At 43.0% G+C, this 22375-nt stretch overlaps 1 protein-coding gene across 3 annotated transcripts; it reads left to right on the plus strand.

The window, feature by feature from the left end:
• The first annotated feature begins 801 nt into the window (after window positions 1-801).
• Window positions 802-21459, plus strand: DBT (dihydrolipoamide branched chain transacylase E2). Of its 3 annotated transcripts, none has more exons than XM_066626361.1 (11): window positions 802-868; window positions 6327-6450; window positions 7063-7138; window positions 7832-8013; window positions 9167-9297; window positions 11429-11672; window positions 12697-12863; window positions 15160-15237; window positions 16162-16353; window positions 16719-16790; window positions 18242-21459. In XM_066626361.1, the coding sequence occupies exons 1-11, from the start codon at window positions 818-820 to the stop codon at window positions 18407-18409; spliced, it is 1485 nt and encodes a 494-aa protein (XP_066482458.1). In that variant the 5' UTR covers window positions 802-817; the 3' UTR covers window positions 18410-21459. The 3 variants fall into 3 exon arrangements, with proteins under 3 accessions (XP_066482458.1, XP_066482459.1, XP_066482460.1); XM_066626362.1 differs by having other exon boundaries at window positions 9170-9297; XM_066626363.1 differs by lacking the exons at window positions 802-868; window positions 6327-6450 and adding an exon at window positions 6819-6839.
• The last annotated feature ends 916 nt before the right edge of the window (window positions 21460-22375 follow it).

Raw genomic sequence — 22375 nt, forward strand, 5'->3', positions numbered from 1 at the left:
AAATTGAGTGTTGGGCGGGTTAGGACAGACAAAAGAAAATATTTCTTTACTCAGCGTGTGGTCGGTCTGTGGAACTCCTTGCCACAGGATGTGGTGCTGGCGTCTACCCTAGATGCCTTTAAAAGGGGATTGGACAAGTTTCTGGAGGACAAATCCATTATGGGGTACAAGCCATGATGTGTATGCGCAACCTCCTGATTTTAGAAATGGGCTATATCAGATGCAAGGGAGGGCACCAGGATGCAAGTCTTTTGTTATCTGGTGTGCTCCCTGGGGCATTTGGTGGGCCGCTGTGAGATACAGGAAGCTGGACTAGATGGGCCTATGGCCTGATCCAGTGGGGCTGTTCTTATGTTCTTATGTTCTTATCTGTCCTAACACTCAGTGTGCGTGGATGTCCTCTGGGACTTCAGAGAGTTCATGCCATCACAAACCAGGGCTGCAATCCTTTCCACACTTTCCTGGGAGCAAGCCCCATTGAACACAATGCATGGAACTGTGCTGCAGGCACTTTGAACACTACTCGGTTGCTACAGACACAGACCTTTCGAATTCCCACACACCAGCCTGCCTAAGAGTTCTATGCGGGCGTGCGCGTGCGCTCACCTGGACGGACAGAGGCGTCCGTCCAGGTGAGCGTTCTGCTACCTAAACAGAACGCCTCTTTCCCCCGCGACTCATTGGACGCTGCCAAGGTCCAGAGGGGCCTCGCCGGCCTTCTATCATCTCATTGGCTGCTGCGGAAGGACCGTGTCATCCGATTGGCTGTCAAGGGGGAGGGGTGCGGAGTCGTGGGCATCCTTCTTTCCGGAGTAAGATGGCGTCGGCGATCGCATTGAGAAGCTGTTATCGGGCCGCGGGGCAGCTGGTAAGGGGATGGAGGTGGCCCTTGGAGTGACACGCATGAGAAGGGGGGGGGGAAGAAACCGGTGCAGTGGGTCCTGTGTGCATTCCAAATAGTCCACAGATAAGACAGTCAGAGCCCACTCCTAGGCATGTCTACTCAGAAGTAAGTCCCATTATAGCCAATGAGGCTTACTCCCAGGTAAGTGTGGCTAGGACTGCAGCTGCAATCCTATGCACACTTTCCTGGGTGTAAGCCCCATTGAATTCATTGGAGTTTACTTCTGAATAGACATGCATAGGATTGGGCTGTCAGTCGACTTGGAGGGTCAGGGAGTGTCTCTGCTCGCATGCCTTCAGATGATGTGGTTGTCCTCATTCCCTCCCTTAGTCATGAGAGGTTACAGGAATCTGTAACCAGCGATGACAACTTGACTCGATGTCACCAAAGAAATTATGATTCCTTCACTCCCCATCTGTACCCTGCCTGCTGCCCTCCATAAATATCTAGCCTAGTGTTTCATGTACCATGTACTGGTTTCATAACCAGTGGTGCATGTACCACAGGTGGTACTTGAGGTTGTGTGTGGTGGTACACGCAGGACCCCTGGATACCTGCTGCCCAGCAGCAAGACCAGAAACACAACTCAACAAACAGTGGTAGGAGGCTTGACTTGGTGGGCAGAGCTCCAAAGCATGCTTTTCTGTGCTCGAAAAAGCCCTCCCGTCCAATCTGAGCCTCTTACTCATGTTTGTCATGTCACATCTGGCCTCCCAACCCAGATGTCATCACCAGATACTTCCAGTGGTACTTCAGATATGTGGACCATGTGAGGTGGTACAGTGGAGGATAAACGTTGAGAAACGCTGATCTAGTTGGTACTATGTTATGCCCACATTCTGCTGCAGGTGGAAGATCGTCTCTGACACTAGTCTCACTACTCCAGAGCCACTGGGCTAAAGGACCCTATGTGCATGTTCTTGAAGGTGGTTATTTAAAAAGATTGAACAGATTCGTGGATGAGAAGCTTATCAGCAGCTATGACTACTTAATGTAGTCATGTGCAGAGGAAGGCAGCTGTCAGTGGCCATTGGTTTCAAGCACCTTGTGAGCTTCTAGAGCAGCGGTTTTCAACTGGTGTGCCATGGCGCATTGGTATGAATGAATGGTCTGCAGGTGTGCTGCAGGAGTTTGGGGGAAGTTTAATTTAGGGCCATTGGGGGATTTGAGCCAGCAGTATGATGTGTCTTGCCAGTTGTCAAAAAACCAATGGTATGCTTTGACAATTTTTGCACCTTGTCAGTGTGCCGTGAGGTGCAAAAGGTTGAAAATCACAGTTCTAGAGGTACAGTATTTGGCTGATGCTTGGAGCAAAATTCAATACCCTGTTTCCTTGAAAATAAGACCTACCCTGAAAATAAGACCTAGTGTGTTTTTTGAGAATTGCTGAAATATAAGACCTACCCTGAAAATAAGACCTAGTTGTGATCAGGGCCGGGACAGGGGGTGGGCAGAAGGGGTCCTCGGGCGGGGGCAGGTGAACAACGGGAACGCTGAACTCCCATGCACACCACCTAGAAAGTGCATGCTATGCTACCTTGGGCAGAGGACGCTGAGGAGGAGCTGAGGTGGGAAGCAGCAAGCAAGGCAACCCTGCCTATCGGGCTCTGAGGCTCTCCACACTTTCCAGGGAGTAAGTTCCATTAACTATAAAGGGACTGACTTCTGAGTAGATAGGCAGGCAGGCATCCTCCTGGGTGCTGCGGGACACTCTCTCCACACCTTCCAGGGAGTAAGTCCCATTAACTATAAAGGGACTGACTTCTGAAAAAAATTAAGACCTGCCCTGAAAATAAGACCTAGTGGGGTTTTTTTTTTGAGCCCAAAAAATAAAAAAATAAGACAGTGTCTTATTTTCGGGGAAACACGGGTACTAGGTTAGAAGGATCTTGGTGTAATCTAACGAAGCAGTTCTTATATTCCCCTTGCCTAGGTCACCATTAGATGTGTACACAAGAGTGTTTAATACAGATTAGTTGTGCTTGTTCACTTTGTCGAATGCTAGGGTGATTTTTAAAAAGTGTATGTCTTATACCCTTGCAATGCCTATTTGTGGGTGAAATGGGGATTCTAATGGGGTGGATGATTGTGAATGTAGACCTGAGGAGTGGTACTCCGTCTGTGTGAATCAATATACATGGCAGTGGTGTGATTTTGCATGCACAGCATTAAATCTCTTCCTGAATCACTTTCCTAACCTTGGCTTTGTAGTGTTCAGCACACCTGTGCTGAAATGTCCTTGACTGGAAGTCACATGGCTGATGCAAACTAAACTTGAAGCTGCACCTTTCTAATTCCATTATTTTCTTCATGATTCTCTGACAACTGGGTTTGCCTTCAGCCATATCTGTGTTTCCTGAAGAAATAGCCATTCTTAGAGCCCAATCCTATCCAATTTTCTAGCACCGGTGCAGCCACAATGCAACCCCAAGGTAAGGGAACATATGTTCCCATACCTTAAGGAGGCCTCTGTGACTGCTGCCCCACCACAAGATGCAGTGCATGCCCCATTGGCACAGTTGCACTGGCACTGGAAAATTGGATAGGATGTGGCTGTTAGTGTGTCTTTGACCAGAATCCACCACCCTTTCTGGTTCTCTTTTATCGCCTTGGACTCCTTGTACAACATGATCTCTAAGGAGGTGTATGGGGTTAGTTCATCTAGATATACCCCTGCTAACTGGGTAAGAGGCACTTTTTAAGTGGTGCTCTTCTTTTATTTAGCGGGGGAAGAGTAACTGGCCCTCCTCACCCCAGCACTGTCTTTTCTAGTGGCTGTCTGCTGGTGTTCTTTTGCATCCTTTTAGATTGTGAGCCCTTCTGGGACAGGGAGCCATTAGTTGTTTGTTTGATTTTCTCTGTAAACCGCTTTGTGAACTTTCCATTGAAAAGCAGTATATAAATACTGTTATTATTATTATTAATAATAATAATAATATACAGTGACTATTTTTCTCTGATCCCATACTTGCAATCCAAACGCAAATGCAACAGAATCCTATGTGTGTTTACCTGCAAATTGCACTGCAGTATATACAGTACAGTGAACATACGCATAGGCAAACATGAAACAAAGATTGAAGCTTTAGAATATTACCCCACATGTTGATCAGAGGAAAAGACCAAATTCCCATCAATTCTCTGCATTTTCTTCTCTGATTATGCAGCTCAAAATAGTGGTTAAAATATTGGTTACATCAGGGGTGTCCAAAGTTTTTGGCAGGAGGGCCACATCATCTGTCTGACACTGTGTCGGGGGCCGGGGAAAAAAAGAATTAATTTACATTTAAAATTTGAATAAATTTGCATAAGTTTACATAAATGAATATATTAAAGATGAACTTATATGAATGAATGAAGGTCTTGCAATAGCTCAAGGCCTATAAAAGGCCTTGCACAAAGCAAGACTGGCCTTTCCTTTGCCGCCTCTGCTGCATCACAGACATGAAACAGCAAGCAGTGGAGGGAACCCTCATCCCACAGCTCACGCAAAAGGTCAAACAGTCGCTCTCACGCTGAGAGCAGTTGCATTGGGCCAGTGCAGGCTCCAACAAATCTCTGGAGGGCCAGAAGCTCATTGGAGACTGGGGGCACCCTGAGGGCCGCATTGAGAAGCCTAGAGGGCCGCATGTGGCCCCAGAGCCGGGGTTTGGGCACCCCTGGGTTACATTAACCAATGTGTGTATGATCATGCTTATTCACTGCATGAAGATATCAGAGCAGCTTATGTATATCATTCCTAAGGAATCTACCATTAAACACAGCTCGGGATCAAATGTACTTTGCTTTAGCTATCAACCTGCGTTCTTTGCCTCCAGACCAGTGTTGTGTGTTAGATTCTCCTACTGTTTGTGGGCTCACTTCAATGTACCCACCGCCCATTGGTGTACCCTAGTCTGGCATTGTCAGGTGATTGTTAGATTCCATTCCATTCATGATGGAAAAGAGTAATTCATAAAAGTGGCCAAGCCAGCAAACTTTCACTGACAGCACACTCCTGTGTACATTGATCTGGGAGTAAGCTCCATGGAATGCAGTGGGACATATCTGAGTAAACATGTAAGACTCCACTGTGTATTGATTTAACTGCAATTTATGTTGCATTGCTTATTCTATATGCATGCACTTGGTTTGGAGTTAAAATTTGAAACCTTGAATTTGCAAAACTGTTTGCACCTGCTCAGTTAGTTTTAAGCCTCTTATCGTTCCCTCATGCTTCAGGGTGGACTATAACAATTGTAATATTGTTTGGCTAATCTCAGTTCATTGATTAATGTCAGTGAAAGGATAAATAATAATAATAGCTCTGTGGTGGGAATCACAGTTAGTTCCTGGTTTTTCTTTAATCAGTTTTGAACAGGTGTAGGTTTTGGCCTTTTGTATTTGTGGATTTAGAGCCTCTTGTGGTCTGGTGTGACTTTGTTGGTACAACAGGTTGAAATCATGGGTTTTAGCATATAAACATTTTATACTAGGTCATTGATTCTCAAACTTTTAGCACCAGGACACACTTTTTAAAATGAGAATCTGTCAGGACCCACTGGAAGTGATGTCATGACCAGAAGTGACATCATCAAGCAAGAAAATTTTTAGTAATCCCAGACTGCAATCCTACCCACACTTACCCAGGTGTAAGTCCCATTTACTATCATTGTTAAAAGCATATACATAGTAACCTGTTCAAAGTACAGATCTGTAACATTTCCCCAAATGCAGTTACACACCGTGGTAGCATCAGTCTAATATATTAAAAATAAAATTTTGAAATGAGTGGGGACCCACCTGAAATTGGCTCATGACCCACTTGATGAGACTGTAGTTTGAGAAACACTGTACTAGATAACCCCCCCCCCCCCCGTTTTTGAACAAAAGTAGGTGTTTGTTCTTCCAGTCAGCACCTTGTTTGTCAATATCTGCCTTCTGGCGCAAAACATTAATAATCAATGCAAATTATGTTTCTACTCAAAACTCTTTTGGAGGTAAAGATTTTGGCTTTGGCAGGCTAGGCAAATAAAAAAAAGGACCTAACTGAGACAATAATGTGAACCAGGAGGGTCTGCAGGCATAAGCCCCAAAGTCCCCTCTCCTCCGCATGTACAAGGAAATGATCAAAAGTATCTGCTTTCATTTCTGAATTAATTGCAGTTTCCTGTTATGTACAAATTTGGGGGAACTGTGGTTTGTTAGAATCATGGTCTGATTTCCCAGGATGTTAACAAACAACAGGTTATCTTCTCTGAGCTCAGAAGTCACAGAGAACTGTGGCTAGTTTGAAACAGAAAGCAGAAGATGTCAATTTCCTCCTCTTGGGAGTGGGTGGGGGAGAAAGCAGGCTTGGACAGGCTCATTCTTGGTAATCTGACCAAGTCAATTATTTCATTAGCATTTCTGCCTAACATTTGGTATCTCTGTCCCTCCCTAGCTCTGCGTTCGCCATATTCGATTGTATGGTAGTTTTCGTTTGCTGAAAGCAAAATACATATGTGGGTTTGACAAGTATGCATGGAGGTATCGCCATCAACTCCGATTGTTCCGAACAAGTGTTGGTAAGTTTCTTTCACATCTAAATTATTTGTGTAATCTTTGCATGCCTCAAACAGGTGACGAGGGAAAGATATATCTCTTTATCTTTGAGAAGCTTCTGTTAGGTGTTCAGATTTCTGAAGTGCACAAAATTCTTCTAAAACTGTGAAGCTCACTAGGTTGTAATCCTGTGCTTGCTTATGATGGAGCAAACCCCACTGAATACAGTAAGATTTATATGCATAGGATTAGGCTGCACAAAAAGTACTGCAGTTTAAGAGCCTACCACCTAGTTTTGTCTTTTTTTTTTAGCTTTGCGAACACTCCTGATATAAAATTACAGGGACAGATTCAGCAAGCCAAGAACAGTTATCCATTCTGTTCTCAGCCATCTTTATAAGTCCTGTTGTACGTAGGTATTCCAGAAGTCAAATTTCCAATTTTGTTATGCACCCAGTTAGCAATTGTTGCTGCTTTCGTAGCTTTCTGTCTCTCTGTTATTTTATACTGTAATTTCGTAAGAACACAAACAATTTTTATACTTAGAGCTCATTCACACATGAGGTAAGTTTAGTTATTATCAAGAAGTTCTACTGTAATTTTACATTTGCATTGTTGTTTTTTTATCCCCCAAGTTTCTAGTGGCCAAATTGTCCAGTTCAAGCTCTCTGATATTGGAGAAGGAATCACAGAGGTGACTGTGAAAGAATGGTAAGTAAATTTGTATCTCAGTGTTTCTAAAACGGTCTGTCCCATATCTTGAATAATGACATCACTTTCTGCCTAATGACCACTTCCAGCCCTCAGCAGGCATCTTGAATGCTGTTTGGCCCTTGGGATGAGACAGGTTTGACACCCCTGGTCTACTATGTATATGTTTTTAACCATGCTAGTAAATGGAACTTACTCCTGGGTAAGTGTGGGTAAGATTGCAACCTAGGATTGTTAAAAATTTTCCTGCCTGATGATGTTACTTGCGGAGTTACATAAAATATGGCACATGAAGCTTATCAAAAACAGACCTTTTATTGAACTGATTTTTTAAAAAAAATTTGGGGAAATTAAAACGAATTGTTAATGAAATACTTTTGTTAGTACTGGGGATAGGGAAGAGAATTCTTTATTTGAGCCTGATATGACTTGATTTAAAAAGCAATAAATACTAATATATAGAAAATTATTTTAAGGATTTTTAGCCTGCTTTTCTAAAGCAGTCAAAAGCAACTTATAAAAACGATGAATGCCATCAAATTAGAATGAAATTGCACAGTAATAAAATAAGAATGGCCACTGGAAAACTGTTGAGCACAGGGAACCCATTATTTCTCCTGTAAAGACACACGAAACCTTAAGTTCATTGAACATTCATTGCTTGATTGTTATGCAGTCTTTCTTTTCTGATAGGTATGTAAAAGAAGGTGACGCAGTATCTCAGTTTGACAGCATCTGTGAAGTACAAAGTGATAAAGCCTCTGTCACTATCACCAGTCGATATGATGGTGTAATTAGAAAACTCCATTATAACTTAGACGAAATTGCCTATGTGGGGAAGCCCCTGGTGGATATAGAAACAGCTGCCTTGAAAGGTAATTTTAACTAATTTTCATCACTGCATCAGGGTGCTGGACTATGTTGGTCTCTTGAAATTAAACATGGCTAGGTAAAACATGGATTAAAAAGAAAAGCTTATTAAACCAGTGCTTGTCTCAGAATGCTCTACAAGCCTTCCAGTTGCCTGAGGATCTTCATTAGGCAGTGCAAAAATAAAACTAACATTTTCTGCGCTTCTCTATCTTATGTTTAGTGATTGAGGGCCCAATTCTAACCAACTTTCCAGCATCAATGCAGCTGCAATATAGCCTTGAGGTAAGGAAACAAACATACCCATACCCCTATGAGGCTGCAGCACATGCCTCCCCTCTGCAGGCTGCAGCACATGCCTCTTTCACAGCTGGATCAGTACTGGACAGTTGGATAGATCTGGGCTCTGAATCACTTGGTTATTTTGGGAACAGAGACCAGGATCCAAAGAGCTATTTTAGCTGCATCTAAGGACTTGGGCATCTAGTAGAATTTTTTTCCTTTACACTTTTATTCTTCAATTTTTTTTTGTTTTCCAGTTACAATAACAAAACAAGATACACCAATCATGCCATTGAGAATGAACTAATTAAAACTTCAAACAGTGCATCCCTAGACTATTCTGTAAATTACTTCAAAAGCAGTTTGGTATAGAATATGATATAGCTAGGGGTTCACTGTCAGAGAAACACAGACCCAAGGTGCATAGAACTAAGTGTATAGTTCTTTGAATCCTAGCCAGAGGCTTTACTTGGCTGGCAAATGGCTGATTCACACTTAACTGTGTAGCTGCAGAAGACCCTTCACTGTGGGGGTGGGTATGGAGAAAGCATACTGTCATCTGTGGCTACTATTATTACTACTATACTGTGGCTAGTATTATTATTACTATCCTGTGCACACTTACCTGAGAGTGAGTTGTATTGGACATAGTAGGATGTAGACATGCACGTAACACCAGATTTAAAACATGCTTAAGCCATTTCTGCCCAACATTGCATATATGCAACAGGGATCAAATGGGTGCACCTGTGGGCTGGGCAGAAATGGTTAAGGTGAAAGCTGTTTTGCATTCATTTTTAACATTAGACACATTGCACTCTTGGCAATGTTGTTATACTGCGTATTACAGTTGACCCCCTTTTTTGGTCCTATCAGCAGATGTCACTCCCGAAGAGGATGTTGTGGAGACACCTGCTGTGTCCCATGAAGAACACACGCATCAGGAGATCAAAGGCCACAAAACCTTGGCAACCCCTGCTGTTCGGCGCCTGGCCATGGAAAACAATGTGAGTGTGTTTTGTACTGAAGGAGGCCTTCCTACAGTAGATCTCATATGCATCTTTTCAGGAAAATATAAGAGCTGAGAGACAAAATACCTTTCCTACAGAAAGAGTATACTCACCTAATAAAGCAGTGGTTCTCAAACTGGTGGGTCGCAACCCACCAGTTCGTGTAAAGCTTCCCCTGCCTCTTTAAGGCAGGCAGAGAAGCGATCTTCAGGATCACATTCCTAATGGGGGGCGATGGGGGGCTGCTTGCACTTACATTTATGTAGTTAGGGCTGCAGGAGGTGCAGGGAGCCCTGTACAGCCCTCTGCCGGGCTCCCTGAGGCTTGGAATGTTCAAACGGAGACATTGCAAAGCACCTCCTGGAAACCAGAAGTGCTTTGCGATGTCTCTATTTGAACATTCCAAGCCTCGGGGAGCCCTGCGGATAGCTGCACAGGGCTCCCTGCACCTTCTGCAGCATTTACTCTGTAAATTAAGTGCAAGCACCCCCCCTTCGCCCCCTTGAGCAATGCGACCCAGGGGATCACATCACTGCCCTTGCCCCTCCTCCACAAAGACTTACTGAGGGAGTAAAACTCCCTCAAAATTTGGGAACTACTGTAATAAAGAGTCAGAGAGTACTGATATGTGGTAGGATTTGACAACTTCTTTGTGATGGGCCACTGTGAAATACAGGAAGCTGGACTAGATGGGCCTATGGCTGGGTCCAGCGGGCCCCTTCTTATGTTCTTATGATGGAAAGGGATGCTTTTCCTTCCTCCCTAGTAATGCAGCAAGATAATTACTGGGACTTCCAGAAAATCCTGCTTCTTTGCAGCTTCTGAGCATCCTGTGTTGTAGGTTGGGCTTATCATAAGCTCCTTCTACCACACACTAAATGATCTCAAATTCTGCAGGGTTGCTGGGAGTTAGTATAGATGGAGAGGCCATACAAGGTTGGATACATTATGTGATGGTCACAGTGGTTTCCTTTCCAAGTAACTGATGACCCATGCACATTTAGCTTCAGCAATCCAGCAGCATCATGTCTGGAAGCAGTGTGGTAAGGGTGTTATACCAGGACTAGGGAGACCTTGGTTTAAATCAGTGGTTCCCAACCTTTATGAGCCTGCAGACCACTGAGGCAAAAATTGGAATCATTATGGACCATAATGCTCTGTAGATGGTTTAGTCTGTGTTGTCTCTGCTAGTCCATCTCCCAAGCACTCCCCCAATCAGAGTGACTATCAGACTATCAGAGAGAAAGGAGAATGGAACCACCCACAGCCACAGCTGACACTTCAGTGGCTGTGGGTAGTCCATTCTCCTCCCTCTTTGGTGGTTTCTGAGAGGTTGTTTGCTCAGTGAGACACTGGAAGTGATCGAAGATGATTTTTTTTTCCTGAGACCTCGCGGACCACTTCTCTGGGTCTCACGAACCACCATGGACCACAGGTTGGGAACCAGTGGTTTAAATACTCCTAAAGCTCAGTGAATTACCTTGGACCAGTCACTGTATCTCAACATCAACTATCTTCACAGAATTGTTGGAATGAAATGGGGACAGGGACAAAATTATGTACGTACCCTGAACTCCTTGGAAGAGGTGCTTCCAGACCACCCACGAGACCAGTGGTCACCAAACGCGCAACTGCTATCCTTCAGGAAAGCAGTCCCTGTTTGGACCGGAGCTTAGCATTCCACCTTCACATCGTATTCATTCCTAGTAGATCTAGGTGCCAGGGCACTCTGGGCAAATGCATCTGTTGCCTGGATTCCCAGAAGGCCATGCAACAGGACATCCGGGCAGGCATGACTGCCCAGAGCGTCCTGGTGCCCAGATTTACTAGGAATGAACACGGTGCAGAGGTGGAACTGTAAGCTCCGCTCACAGAGTACAGGGCTTTCCCACACCCCAGATATGGCCCACAGGCCGGACTTTTGAAGCTCTGCACTAAACTGATGTTCTGATTCAGTGCTCATTAATGCCATGTAAGTATTTCCATAGCTGCATGTCTCCTTATTTGACTGTCCTGCCTCGTAACGTATTTTCTTACCTTGTATTTTCTTACTTTCAGTTTAGTGAAAAGGGGCTTTGCCCCTGGTGTTCTGTATCCAGGGTTCTTTAGCTTGCTGTCTCTCTTTCAGATTAAACTGAGCGAAGTTGTTGGAACAGGAAAGGATAACCGTATCCTCAAAGAGGACATTCTCAATTACTTGGCGAAGCAGACAGGAGCTATTTTACCCCTGTCACCAAAACCTGAAATTATCCCACCTTCACCGAAATTGGAGCCTACGCCAGGCAAGCCAAAGGAAAAGATTCCTAAAATTCCTGTGCCCATTTCCAAACCTGTAGTAATTTCAGGAAAAGATAAAACAGAGGCCTTATCAGGTAAAAAAAAAAAAAAAAGGCTAATATACATATAATAGCATGATTAAATATATATATATTGTAATGAAAAAGTAAAACATGTTTCTTCATACTATATTTCCACATACATACACACTGAAACTCAGTTAATGCTTTTTTTGGTGTAAGGTGCCGAGGACCACAGCAGGTCTTGCACACTAGAAAATCCTTTCCATGTCCTCAAGCTGTAAAGAATCCCAAATAACTATACAGACAGTTGCCTGAGGGATATTCATATACTCTTTCAATGTGGAGTCCAAGCTGAGTCAAATCTGAGTGACCTTTTTCGCAAAATGCTTTGTGAAAGAGTCACTTCAGACATGAGGAGAATCTCCCTGATTCTCCTCCAGTGTTATGTCAAGCAGTTTCTGGACCACGCAGAACATCTCCATTGGATGACATTCTATAGCCGCAATGGCAGCAGAGAACCTCCTTAGCTGCTATCACTGCTGTGGAGAAGGCACTGAGTTGTAATCTTGCCTGAGTTCTGCCAGATGCATCCCACATCTTCCTCCAACACCACTGTAGATGCCTGTTGAGCCATTTCCTCACCTGAAGCTCCTCGATAAACCAAGGAGCCGACCGGACACTGCAACCCAGCCAAGGTCGCAAAGGAACGATTTCATCCACTGCTCTGGCCATTTTCCCATCTCAGAAGTCAACCAGAGCGATAGGTAAATCACCGACCCTAGTAGCAGGGAAATCTCCCAAAGCTGTTAGAAAACTATTCAGATCCAACTGTCTTCAGTGTGAACCATACATACCACTAGGTCCCCCAATCTTGCAGAGGTTAGGTGCTATCCTCAGCCTACACTTCACCAGGTAATGAAGTATCCGTGACAAGGGTAAAACCTTTTTATAGGCCAGTGTTATTATCATAGCTCCTTAAGGCAGTATTTTAACTGTTCAGTTGTAGGAAGGTGGAATGCAAGGAAAGAAATCAGAAATTTTTTTAATGTAACATTTTCAAAAGTTTAAATTTTTTTTTTTGTTTTCTGTTTTCCAGGTTTTCACAAGGCAATGGTGAAGACCATGACGGCTGCTTTGAAAATTCCTCATTTTGGTTATTGCGATGAGATTGATCTCACGCAGCTCGTCCAGTTGAGAGAGGAATTGAAACCTGTAGCACAAGCGCGGGGAGTTAACCTCTCCTTCATGCCCTTCTTTATAAAGGTGAGGCATAACCATTGTGTAATACAAAAGTTTGCATTCTAGCCTTGTAGTTGCATTTTGTGACACAGAACCATGAAGTGTGTTCAGATTTTTCAGGAAACACTGAGATGCTTTTGCCATAACATTTATATGCACAGAGGAGTATATGTGGATAAACAAACAGTGGGGGAGGGAGGAGAATATACATAGAAATATGGTATTTGAATGCAAAATTAATTTGTATTACATGTAACAAGTTTCACATGTATTCCTCCACAGTTATTTCAAATCTAGGCATCAGACCAGGAAGCTATGGAGAAATTGTACAGCATACATACAGTGAAAATGCTAATTTGCTTCTTAATTGGCAGATTACACAACAAGCTAGGGGGCTGATATAGTCTAAGAGCCCAATCCTAGGCATGTCTACTCAGAAGTAAGCCCCTTTATAGTCAATGGAGCTTATTCCCAGATTAGTGTGGATAGTATTGTAGCCTTAAAGATATAACCTTACCTAGAAGATAAGTTCATTTCAATGGGACTTGTTTCCATGTTGTTAACCACATGGAAGGAGGAGGCATGTTACATTGTACATGCCTAAGACTAATGACATAATAAATTGTGTTCGTAGGTATTCACTTGCTTATTTTATTGTTAATCTGTTTTGTTTTATATTTTATTATTTTAACCTGATGTGAGTCGACCTTTACTTATTTAGGAACTGGTTCTCTCAGTTCAGAGCAAGAATAAGCCTAAGACTTAGGGGACCACAAAATGATGTTTGGTTTTTCCCAGCTTCCTCCAAACTCCCACCCAACCCAGGTTATCCTTGGAAACTCACAGCTGTTCCAGCATGCTGCCCTCTGGAGCCAGCCCTGAATATCACACGTGCTTCTGATTGATGCTGGCTTTCAGTAGACATCCAGCAGACACTTGAGCCAGAAATCATTTCAGTACTTGCTCTCCATACGGAAGCTGGGTCGAGCACTTGGCTTATTCTAAATAACCTGTTAAGACGTCTAGGCATATCACCAAAACTCTAAATTAGTAGTACCCTCAATAAGAGTGTCATGCTTCCTTTTCAACTATTACAGCATGTTGGCATCCTAATATCAGGTTCTTATCTGTTTACTTGGAAAAATCAGTTTCCATCTTATTGGTAGGGCTGGAAGCTTTAATTTTAGTTTCGGCAGCTAAAGCTCAAGCCGATTGAGCAACGTGGTTGAGGATGTGTTTATTTTTTTGGGACTGTTATGATTCTGGTGTGCCGCAAGAACAGGAAATGAAAAGACAAAAATAAACGAATCTACACTTTCACAGACTCATCCCTATGCATTTTTCCTTATAAGGGCGCAGTCCTTATGCCAGTACTTTCCAGCAATGGGACATGTGCTGCATCCTGCAGTTGGGTATCACTCACGGAGGCCTCCTCAAAATAAGGGAATGTTTGTTCCCTTACCTCAGAGCTGCATTGCCCTTATGTCAGTGCTGGAAAGCACTGACATAAGGGATTAGGATTGCGCCCTAAATTAGTCCTGCTGAGTTCAGTAAGGCTTACTGCCAAGTACATAGAATTACAGCCTGAGCTTGCAAAGTAATGATATCTCTCACTTTTGGCTGCAATTAAATGCACCTGTATTAAAGTTTGGAAAGTATTATGCAACCAGGTTGACATGTAATAAATGTAAAGCCAGATAATTAATGAACTAAAGTGGTTTAATTGTTGGACAACCCAGTTCTAATACAGGTTCTTACTCTGACAAAATGTTTCTTTTTATTTTTTCATTTATGTTTATCTATGAAAGGGAACTAATGTAATATTTTAAATTCTGTCATATTTATCAAAGTACTTGACAAGTCTGCAAAATCATGCGGTGTCATGGTCTTCTGTCAGAATGCAATAGTTTTATGTTCTGCTTTCTTGTTAGATCATATAAAGTGTCCGTTTTTGTGCCACAAATAGAGGAAATTAATCTTCTAAGCACATTTACTTAATGAGGAACTTGACTTTGAACACATGTGCGAAGAGCAGGTTTTGATACTCTGTGGTGCACTCAGTGTAGGAATCTGCCTTGTACTGAGTCGGTGTGACACAGTCATCTAGCTCCATCTAGCTCAGTTTGTCAGTGCTGTCTTGCAGCAGCTCTTGGGGGTTTTCTTTGTTCTCTCTGGAGATGTGGGAATTGAACCTGGGACCTTCTGTGTTCAAAGCAGGTGCTGTTCCAGTGAGCTATAACCCCTCCCCAAGGTTAGTGTATGGCATCCTGCTTTTGCTAGTAGTAGTAGTAGTAATATGGTTGTCTTTTATTTTTAACAGGCAGCTTCTTTAGGCTTATTACACTATCCTATTCTTAATGCTTCTGTGGATGAAAACTGCCAAAACATCACGTACAAGGTTTGTATATAATATGGAAAGCATTCCTGTTGTATATGAAGCTACTTTATACTGAGTCTGACCATGGGTCACTGTAGCCCACCACTGTGATTGGCAGCGGCAAGTCTCCCAGGTAGACACAGGCCGGAGCTTTTCACAGTACTGTACCTTCTATCTGGAACCTTTTTTGAATTAGAGAGGCTGAGGAGTGAGCCTGGCATCTTCTACATCAGAGCTGCACAAACTGTGGCCCGGGGGCCAGATCAGGCATTCACACAGATCTGTCCGCCCAGCGAGCAAACCTTTCGGATCCACTTGGGTGCTGTGCAAAGTCCTCTTTTGGAAGACAGGGCTCTCTGGGTAGTCGCGTCTGCCCAGATGTCCTGTCATGTGGCCTTCTGGGACACTGGGCAGACGATACGACTGCCCAGAGCATCCCTGTCCTCTGAAAGAGAAGGACTTTGTGCCGCACCTGAGCAGAGTGCCCGGATGTGGTCCGGATGAGGCCACATTCCAGGCTTGCACAAGGCGCACATTTGAGCACCACTGTTCTACATGCAAGCCATGTAGCCTGCCAATGAGCTATGACTTCTCCCCAGAGCTTCAATAGCCAGTATGCTCCACCTTTGTTTAGTATTTCCTTATGCTCACAGTACATCTGAGTTTGATCTGTAGGCAGGAAGTAAATATGGAGCAGTGCATTTATTTCTGCAGTGTATCTGGTGTGTTTGTGATTGTTTCTTTTTTTTAACTCTTTGTGTGTTTAAGATATTAGGAATTTGCTTTACAAAAAGGCGCCACATATTTTCTGAGACAGAATGTTTCTGGAAGACAAAGTCTTAGGCAAAAATCTCGTGCTGTATTGTTCCTGGAATAACGATAACTTTGAAAATTTCTTTGCATGAAGAAGTGAGCATCACTCTTTGCTCTGCACATATTTTCTAGGCTTCTCACAACATTGGCGTTGCTATGGATACAGAACAAGGCTTGCTTGTTCCAAATGTGAAAAGTGTTCAGGCCTGCAGCGTGTTTGAGGTTGCGTTGGAATTAAACCGCCTACAAAACTTGGGGTCTGCGAACCAGCTGGGAACAAACGACCTCACAGGGGGAACTTTCACACTCTCCAACATTGGCACAGTGAGTTAAGTTGCACTTAAAATCTAGCTGTGAGAATATTGCACCTGTTTATATTCCAAGGCCTCAGCTATCTCTTTGTGGGAGGTGGGGGAGCAGCTTGTAAGCTGAGCTGTGCGGGGAAAGGAGTAGCTGGATGGGTACATGAGAGGTGCACTAGTAAGAATTAAAGTGCCATTGTGTGCTTACATTGAGTCTGTATGGGGGAAGGGAGGGCAGGAAGAGCCCTATACCTCATATTCATTCACCCACAGGGATGCAGTATTTAACAATATTAAGTTTAAGATTACCCAGTGCAAATACTGTCCAGAATTAGACTGATTTTCAAAATTCAATATGATTATTTACTGTTGTTCCCCCCCCCCCAGATTGGTGGTACCTATACCAAACCAGTGATCCTACCCCCAGAAGTAGCTATTGGAGCTTTGGGGAAGATACAGGTATGTCAATTCTGAATTACAACAATATAACAAAGGAAGATCTGCCTAATGAAAATTTGCATTGGTTTCAAAGCATCTTTCACTGTTTTAAAATATGCTGGCATTCTGCATACCTTTTAAAATGAAAAATGGATGTTTGTTTATCCTTGTAAATGTTGAGAAAAATTGCTAACCCAAAACATCCCTGATTGGTTACCTGGCAGCAACTCTTACCTGCCCCAGATTTCCGAATGAGTGGCTTTTGACAATATACTCTTCATCATATCTTACACCCACCTCCAGCTCTTGGGCAGCCCAATCCTGAGCTACCCAGTGTGTGGGGTGCTGTGGCGCCGAAATGGCTGCTGCATTTATCCTGTGTATGCCGGGCAGCCACCACCAGCTCCTCGTCCCCTTCCCCCAGGGAAGGGAAGTAGCCCCGCAATGGGGCCACTCAATTCTGCGGCAGCTCTTTAGCCGTCACAGAATCAAGGAGTCCCGTATTGGGGCACATAACCTGACATGGGGCTCCGGATCTGGCGGAGCTGAGCTCCATCGGTCCTGCCCTGCTCCCTTCTTCCACCTGCCCCAGAATGCCTCCTCCCCTTGTCTTATCTCTCTGCCGCCAGGCACTTCAGAAGGAGTGCCTGGCGGTGGTTTGCTGGCCTCTCACTGGCGCTGTCCCAGCACAGGCTCATGCTGGACTAGCTCTGCTGCTTGGCTGGCACTAAGCCCTGCAAACGTGCTTTATGACACATTTGTGATAGTGCGCACTGGTGGTGAGTTGCACACACTGCTTAGGATAAGCCCCTAAGTCACATAAACATAAGTCCATATTGAGGCAGTCCTCAATCTACTCCTGAATTTATAATAAATTTCATAGCCAAAAATGAGCATCCAAAAATGTTTTCTTCCGCTGTTGTGGTAAATTGTTTTTTGCTTTTGTAGTTTTTAAAAAGATGGAAAAAATACTTATTTTATGGATTAGGCTGCTAGAATGAGGAATGTTGTGAGGAGGGAAATCAAGACAGTATTTTTTCTGCAGGAAAATATTATTATTATTATTAACCATATTTATATACCGCTTTTCAACTAAAAGTTCACAAAATATCCCTACGTAAGCCTGTGTTTCTCCTTAATTTTAACTCTGTGGGATAACAGGAGGTTACAGTTGTTCGGTGGTGAGAGAAGCACTCTGCACATGCTTTGAGGTCAGACCTTGTCCAGCTATTTTATTGTTTTGAAAGGGTGTGTGTGTGTGTGTGTGTTAGAAAAGATCTCAGAACCAACCATCTTCTGAGCACCTGTCTGGGGCATTTTTTTTCAGAGTTTCAGGAGGAACTTTCAGCTTATAGAAGTGATCAGAAGGGAGTCTTGCATATCCAGGATAGTAGGTACTAACTTTAGGGGATTTTCCTACCTAATGCATAGTTTCTCTATAGTTCACTATTCTTCTGTTCCCTGATTTCTAGGTCCTTCCTCGATTTAACAATAATGGGGATGTATTTGAAGCACAGATAATGAATGTGAGCTGGTCTGCTGATCACAGAATTATTGATGGTGCAACAATGGCCCGGTTTTCTAACTTGTGGAAATCTTACTTGGAGAACCCTGCTTCCATGCTGCTGGATCTTAAGTAAAGATGACTAATGGGTGGACACATGCGTTTAATGTTGGAACAGTTATCAAGCTAGTGAAACTAGCAAGTGCCCTTAAAACTACATTTCAGAATTCACAATTCACTTTATAGGCCTTTCAGATCAATAGTTGGCGTACTGATTACTTGTAATGTTTTGTTCAGTTGCATTGTTTAGTTGTATATTATTTGGCTACTGGCTGTCATAGGTCATGGTATGGTGCCTTGGATAAGGTGATTGGTAAATGACAATGGTTAAATGTGCTGTATTCCTCTACACCAGGGGTGTCCAAACTTTTTGGCAAGTGGGCCACATCATTTCTCTGACACTTTGTTGGGGGCCAGGGAAAAAAGTATTAATTTACATTTCAAATTTGAATAAATTTACTTAAATGAATATATTAGAGATGGAACGTATATGAATGAATGAAGGTCTTGCAATAGCTCAAGGCCTATAAAAGGCCTTGCACAAAGCAAGACCAGCCTTTCCTTCACTGCCACTGCCGCATCACAGACATGAAACAGCAAGCAGTGGAGGGAGCCTTCATCCCACAGCTCACACGAGAGGTTGAACAGTTGCCCTCACACTGAGAGCAGTTGCAACAGGCCAGCATGGGCTCCAGCAAGCCTCTGGAGGGCCAGAGTCTCATTGGAGACTGAGGGCTCCCTGCGGGCCGGATTGGGAGTCCCCAAGGGCTGCAAGTGGCCCCCGGGCCGGGGTTTGGGCACCCCTGCTCTACACTGACATTACTGGAAGAAGGCAGCTGACATTATTTGCTTTTTGTTTTTAACTATTCCGCTGTGTAGAAAATAAATCATGTCAAAGTTTATTCCTAACTGGAAACAGGCCTTTTTTTGACAAAACAAAAGGGATGTTAGCAAGTTTCTGATGCATCTAATGCAAAAATCATGTTTAAATAAAACGCCTTTATGCTTATCTTAAAATATTTGGGAATGACTTTTCTTGCTTAATGGTGCTTTCTTTTTCTTTTTTGCTTAAAAAAGTTCTTTCAGGAGGTGTTATTAATTATTGAAATGAACTGGTACATACCTGCATACCACGTATACTTAACCCCGCTTGTTATGGGTAACACTTTATCTGCAGCATATACTGTATACACAATGTGCATACATTTTAAAAAAATAGCATTGCTCTTGCATGTTACAGTGCAGAGGCCATAGCTTAGTAGAGCATCTGCTTTGCATGCAGAAGATTCCAGGTTCAGTCGCTAGCACCTCCAGGTAGGGCTGAGAAAAATTCCCATCTGAAACGCTGCCAGTCAGTGTTGACAGCATGAATTAGATGGATCAGTGGTTTGATGCAGTAAAAGGCAGCTTCCTGTGAATCTTGCAAATACACGTGGTATGCAGGCATGCATCTGATATTTCTGTAATCTGTGAAGTAGCTCTTGGTTAAAGGGATCTCTGCAGTATCCAACAGCAGTTTGTAAAACCTGTAACCAATGCATAGCTTGACTACAGCCTGCTACAAGGAGGGGGTTAGGCTAGATCAGGGTGCCTCAAACTGGAGCCCACGGGCTAGATCCATCTCCCTGCCTTTTCATTCATTGGGGTGGCTGCCATTGTCGCCACTGATGCCCTCCCCCGTGTTCGCTCCACCCCACTGTGTCTGTGTTCTGCTACCCTAGCAGGTTATGCACCAAGATTTCCTGGCAGACATGGCAGGGTGGAGCAAACATGGGGGTAAATTGGCAGTGATAATAGCAACCTCCCTATTGGAACAGTAAGTTCTGGTCACGCCATAGAGGCTCCAGTTTGTAGACTGCTGGTCTAGTGACCTCGTGGGTACCTTCCAACTCTACTTGTCTATGAGTAAAGAGTCATAGATAATCACTTTTTCTCCTGCAAAGCAGCTGTTTTGAAGAATGGATTTCTGAAGTATCCTGGTAGCCTTAACTTTGGAGAACTCTTGGTGCTAGATATCAAAATATAGAATCAAGATATTATAGATCAGTATTCTATATGAAATGTAATGAATGTAACAGAGTTTTCTAAAGTGGTTTATGCCTACACATGAGTTGTCCCCACACATTAGTGTGGATAAATCTAATGTGTGAAGCAGATGAACACAGAGAAGGCTTGCAGCAGTTCCCGTGATCACAGTGGGTCTTTTTTTACTGCTACAATCATGGCATCTATTGTATTTGTCCCTGTGAGTTCATACCTGGTGATAGTTGGGGCTGGCAAGGCAACTATGAGAACATTGAGACGGAAGGGAAAAAAATTGCCTTCTGTACAATAATAGAAGAGGTGATTAATTGTATTGGAAGTCACTATTGCCAATAATAATGCTTACAAAATTTAAATAAAGATACTTTCTTCGGTTTAGAAATTCCCTCAAGTCTTTGGGTTCAAAATATAGCATCAGTCAAAGCTTATCCATAGGATAGGTTAGGATTTACACTCTTTTTTTCTGTGTGCTCATAGATTAAAGGAATTGGGAGAAAGGACAGGTCCTAAGAATGGAAGTAATCTCAGGTGTCAGAAGATGAGAAGAGTTTCAGATCAGTAACACAAAGATTCAGGGCTGTTCAGCAAGGTTAGAAGTGGCCTTAACAGTGACCATACTGGACAACAAAAGTCTCCATGAGAGAGACAACCATGTTCTTCTAGAGCAAAACGTTGGCACCAAAAGTCATGTGGGAAAAGGTTATACAGTATGAGCAAAATGCTTGATTTTTGACTTAATGTTGTGCATGCACAATTTTTCATTTTTAAATAATCTTGTATCCTCTTTGAAGGTTTATTTGGCTAATATCAGAACATATTATCAAACTCCTAGTGACTTTAAAACAAACAAAAATACTTTTGTAGCGAATAATCTGAAAAAAAAAGTTGATGAGACAGCATGTTCCTGTATTTGTGGTTCTGAGGACCATGGGAGAGAAAACTGAATTGCTGCCCATGTCATTCTAAATCCATAAAGAACTTTATATTGACGCTTGTTGGTTTTAAAGATTAATTATATTTTACAGTATCACTACTTTTTGATTGATTGTTTTCTATTCTTTAATAAATTTTGTTTTATTACAATTTCTGTGGTTTTAGACTTTTGTCTGGGGGTACTTGTGACTTTAAGAGCCCCCCCCCGAACATAAACCTATGTACCTGGATATTGAGTATATATTTTCTCGTAGTTTCCTCATGAGAAAGCAATGGTTTAAATTCATCTTGAGCATTATAAGAAGTTGTTTTAATGAAAGCTTTTCCAGGGCATCACTAGGATTTCCGCTGGTTGTTTTTTTTCTTGTGTACTGTATTCACATGTGGAATAAATATACAGTGTTGAGTTGTATCCTTCCTTTATTCAGGAGGAGGGAGATTTCAACTGAACTTCCCTTAACCCTGAAGCCCTCTGCACTCCAAGATTGTGTCCAAGAGGGTCCCCCAACCATTCACATTGGATTGCTGAGGGGCAAGATACTGATGGAAGGGGCAGGAAGGTTCACTTGCGCCTGTGAGTCTAAATCCCATTTTGTGAACATTCCATAAAAGTAGTTATAATATCTGATTATTAGGAAGGTTGCTGACAAATTAACACAGAGAGTGACTTTCCATGAGATCAGATGTCGGGAGGAATGAGGGTGTCAGGCAGATATAGCGTAGTATAGAAATGGAGATCATTACCTAGAGATGCTGTGAGGAAGTATCTGACAGAGACAATGGGTTCCATACTCTGGCAGGTGAATGGTTGTTTTCCTTTGAGTGCTCATTTATTGGAACAAGTTGTGGTAACATTTACAACAATCAAGCCCTTTAAAGTAAGATCTTGTATTAACCGCTTCAGCATTTCCCTGTGTTCATAGCATGCAGCTGAATCCAGTTCTCCAGCTGTGTGTTCGACAAAAAGGCAAAGTCCCTGGGTGTAGCTGAGTGCCAAGAGCTCTGAAGAATAAGGCAAGGAATGTTTGTCAAGACTAGCCTTAACAAAAGGCAAGTTTTAAGGCTG

This window comes from Tiliqua scincoides, chromosome 4 (genome assembly GCF_035046505.1).
Source record: "Tiliqua scincoides isolate rTilSci1 chromosome 4, rTilSci1.hap2, whole genome shotgun sequence".
NCBI classification, from domain to species: Eukaryota; Metazoa; Chordata; class Lepidosauria; order Squamata; family Scincidae; genus Tiliqua; species Tiliqua scincoides.

Bases quoted from the DNA above. Each gene is read 5' to 3' on its own strand.
- DBT (XM_066626361.1), top strand. From the start codon at position 818: ATGGCGTCGGCGATCGCATTGAGAAGCTGTTATCGGGCCGCGGGGCAG. The intron at 869-6,326 runs GTAAGGGGATGG...GTCCCTCCCTAG, and splicing joins ATCGGGCCGCGGGGCAGCTG to CTCTGCGTTCGCCATATTCG. The intron at 7,139-7,831 runs GTAAGTAAATTT...CTTTTCTGATAG, and splicing joins GAGGTGACTGTGAAAGAATG to GTATGTAAAAGAAGGTGACG.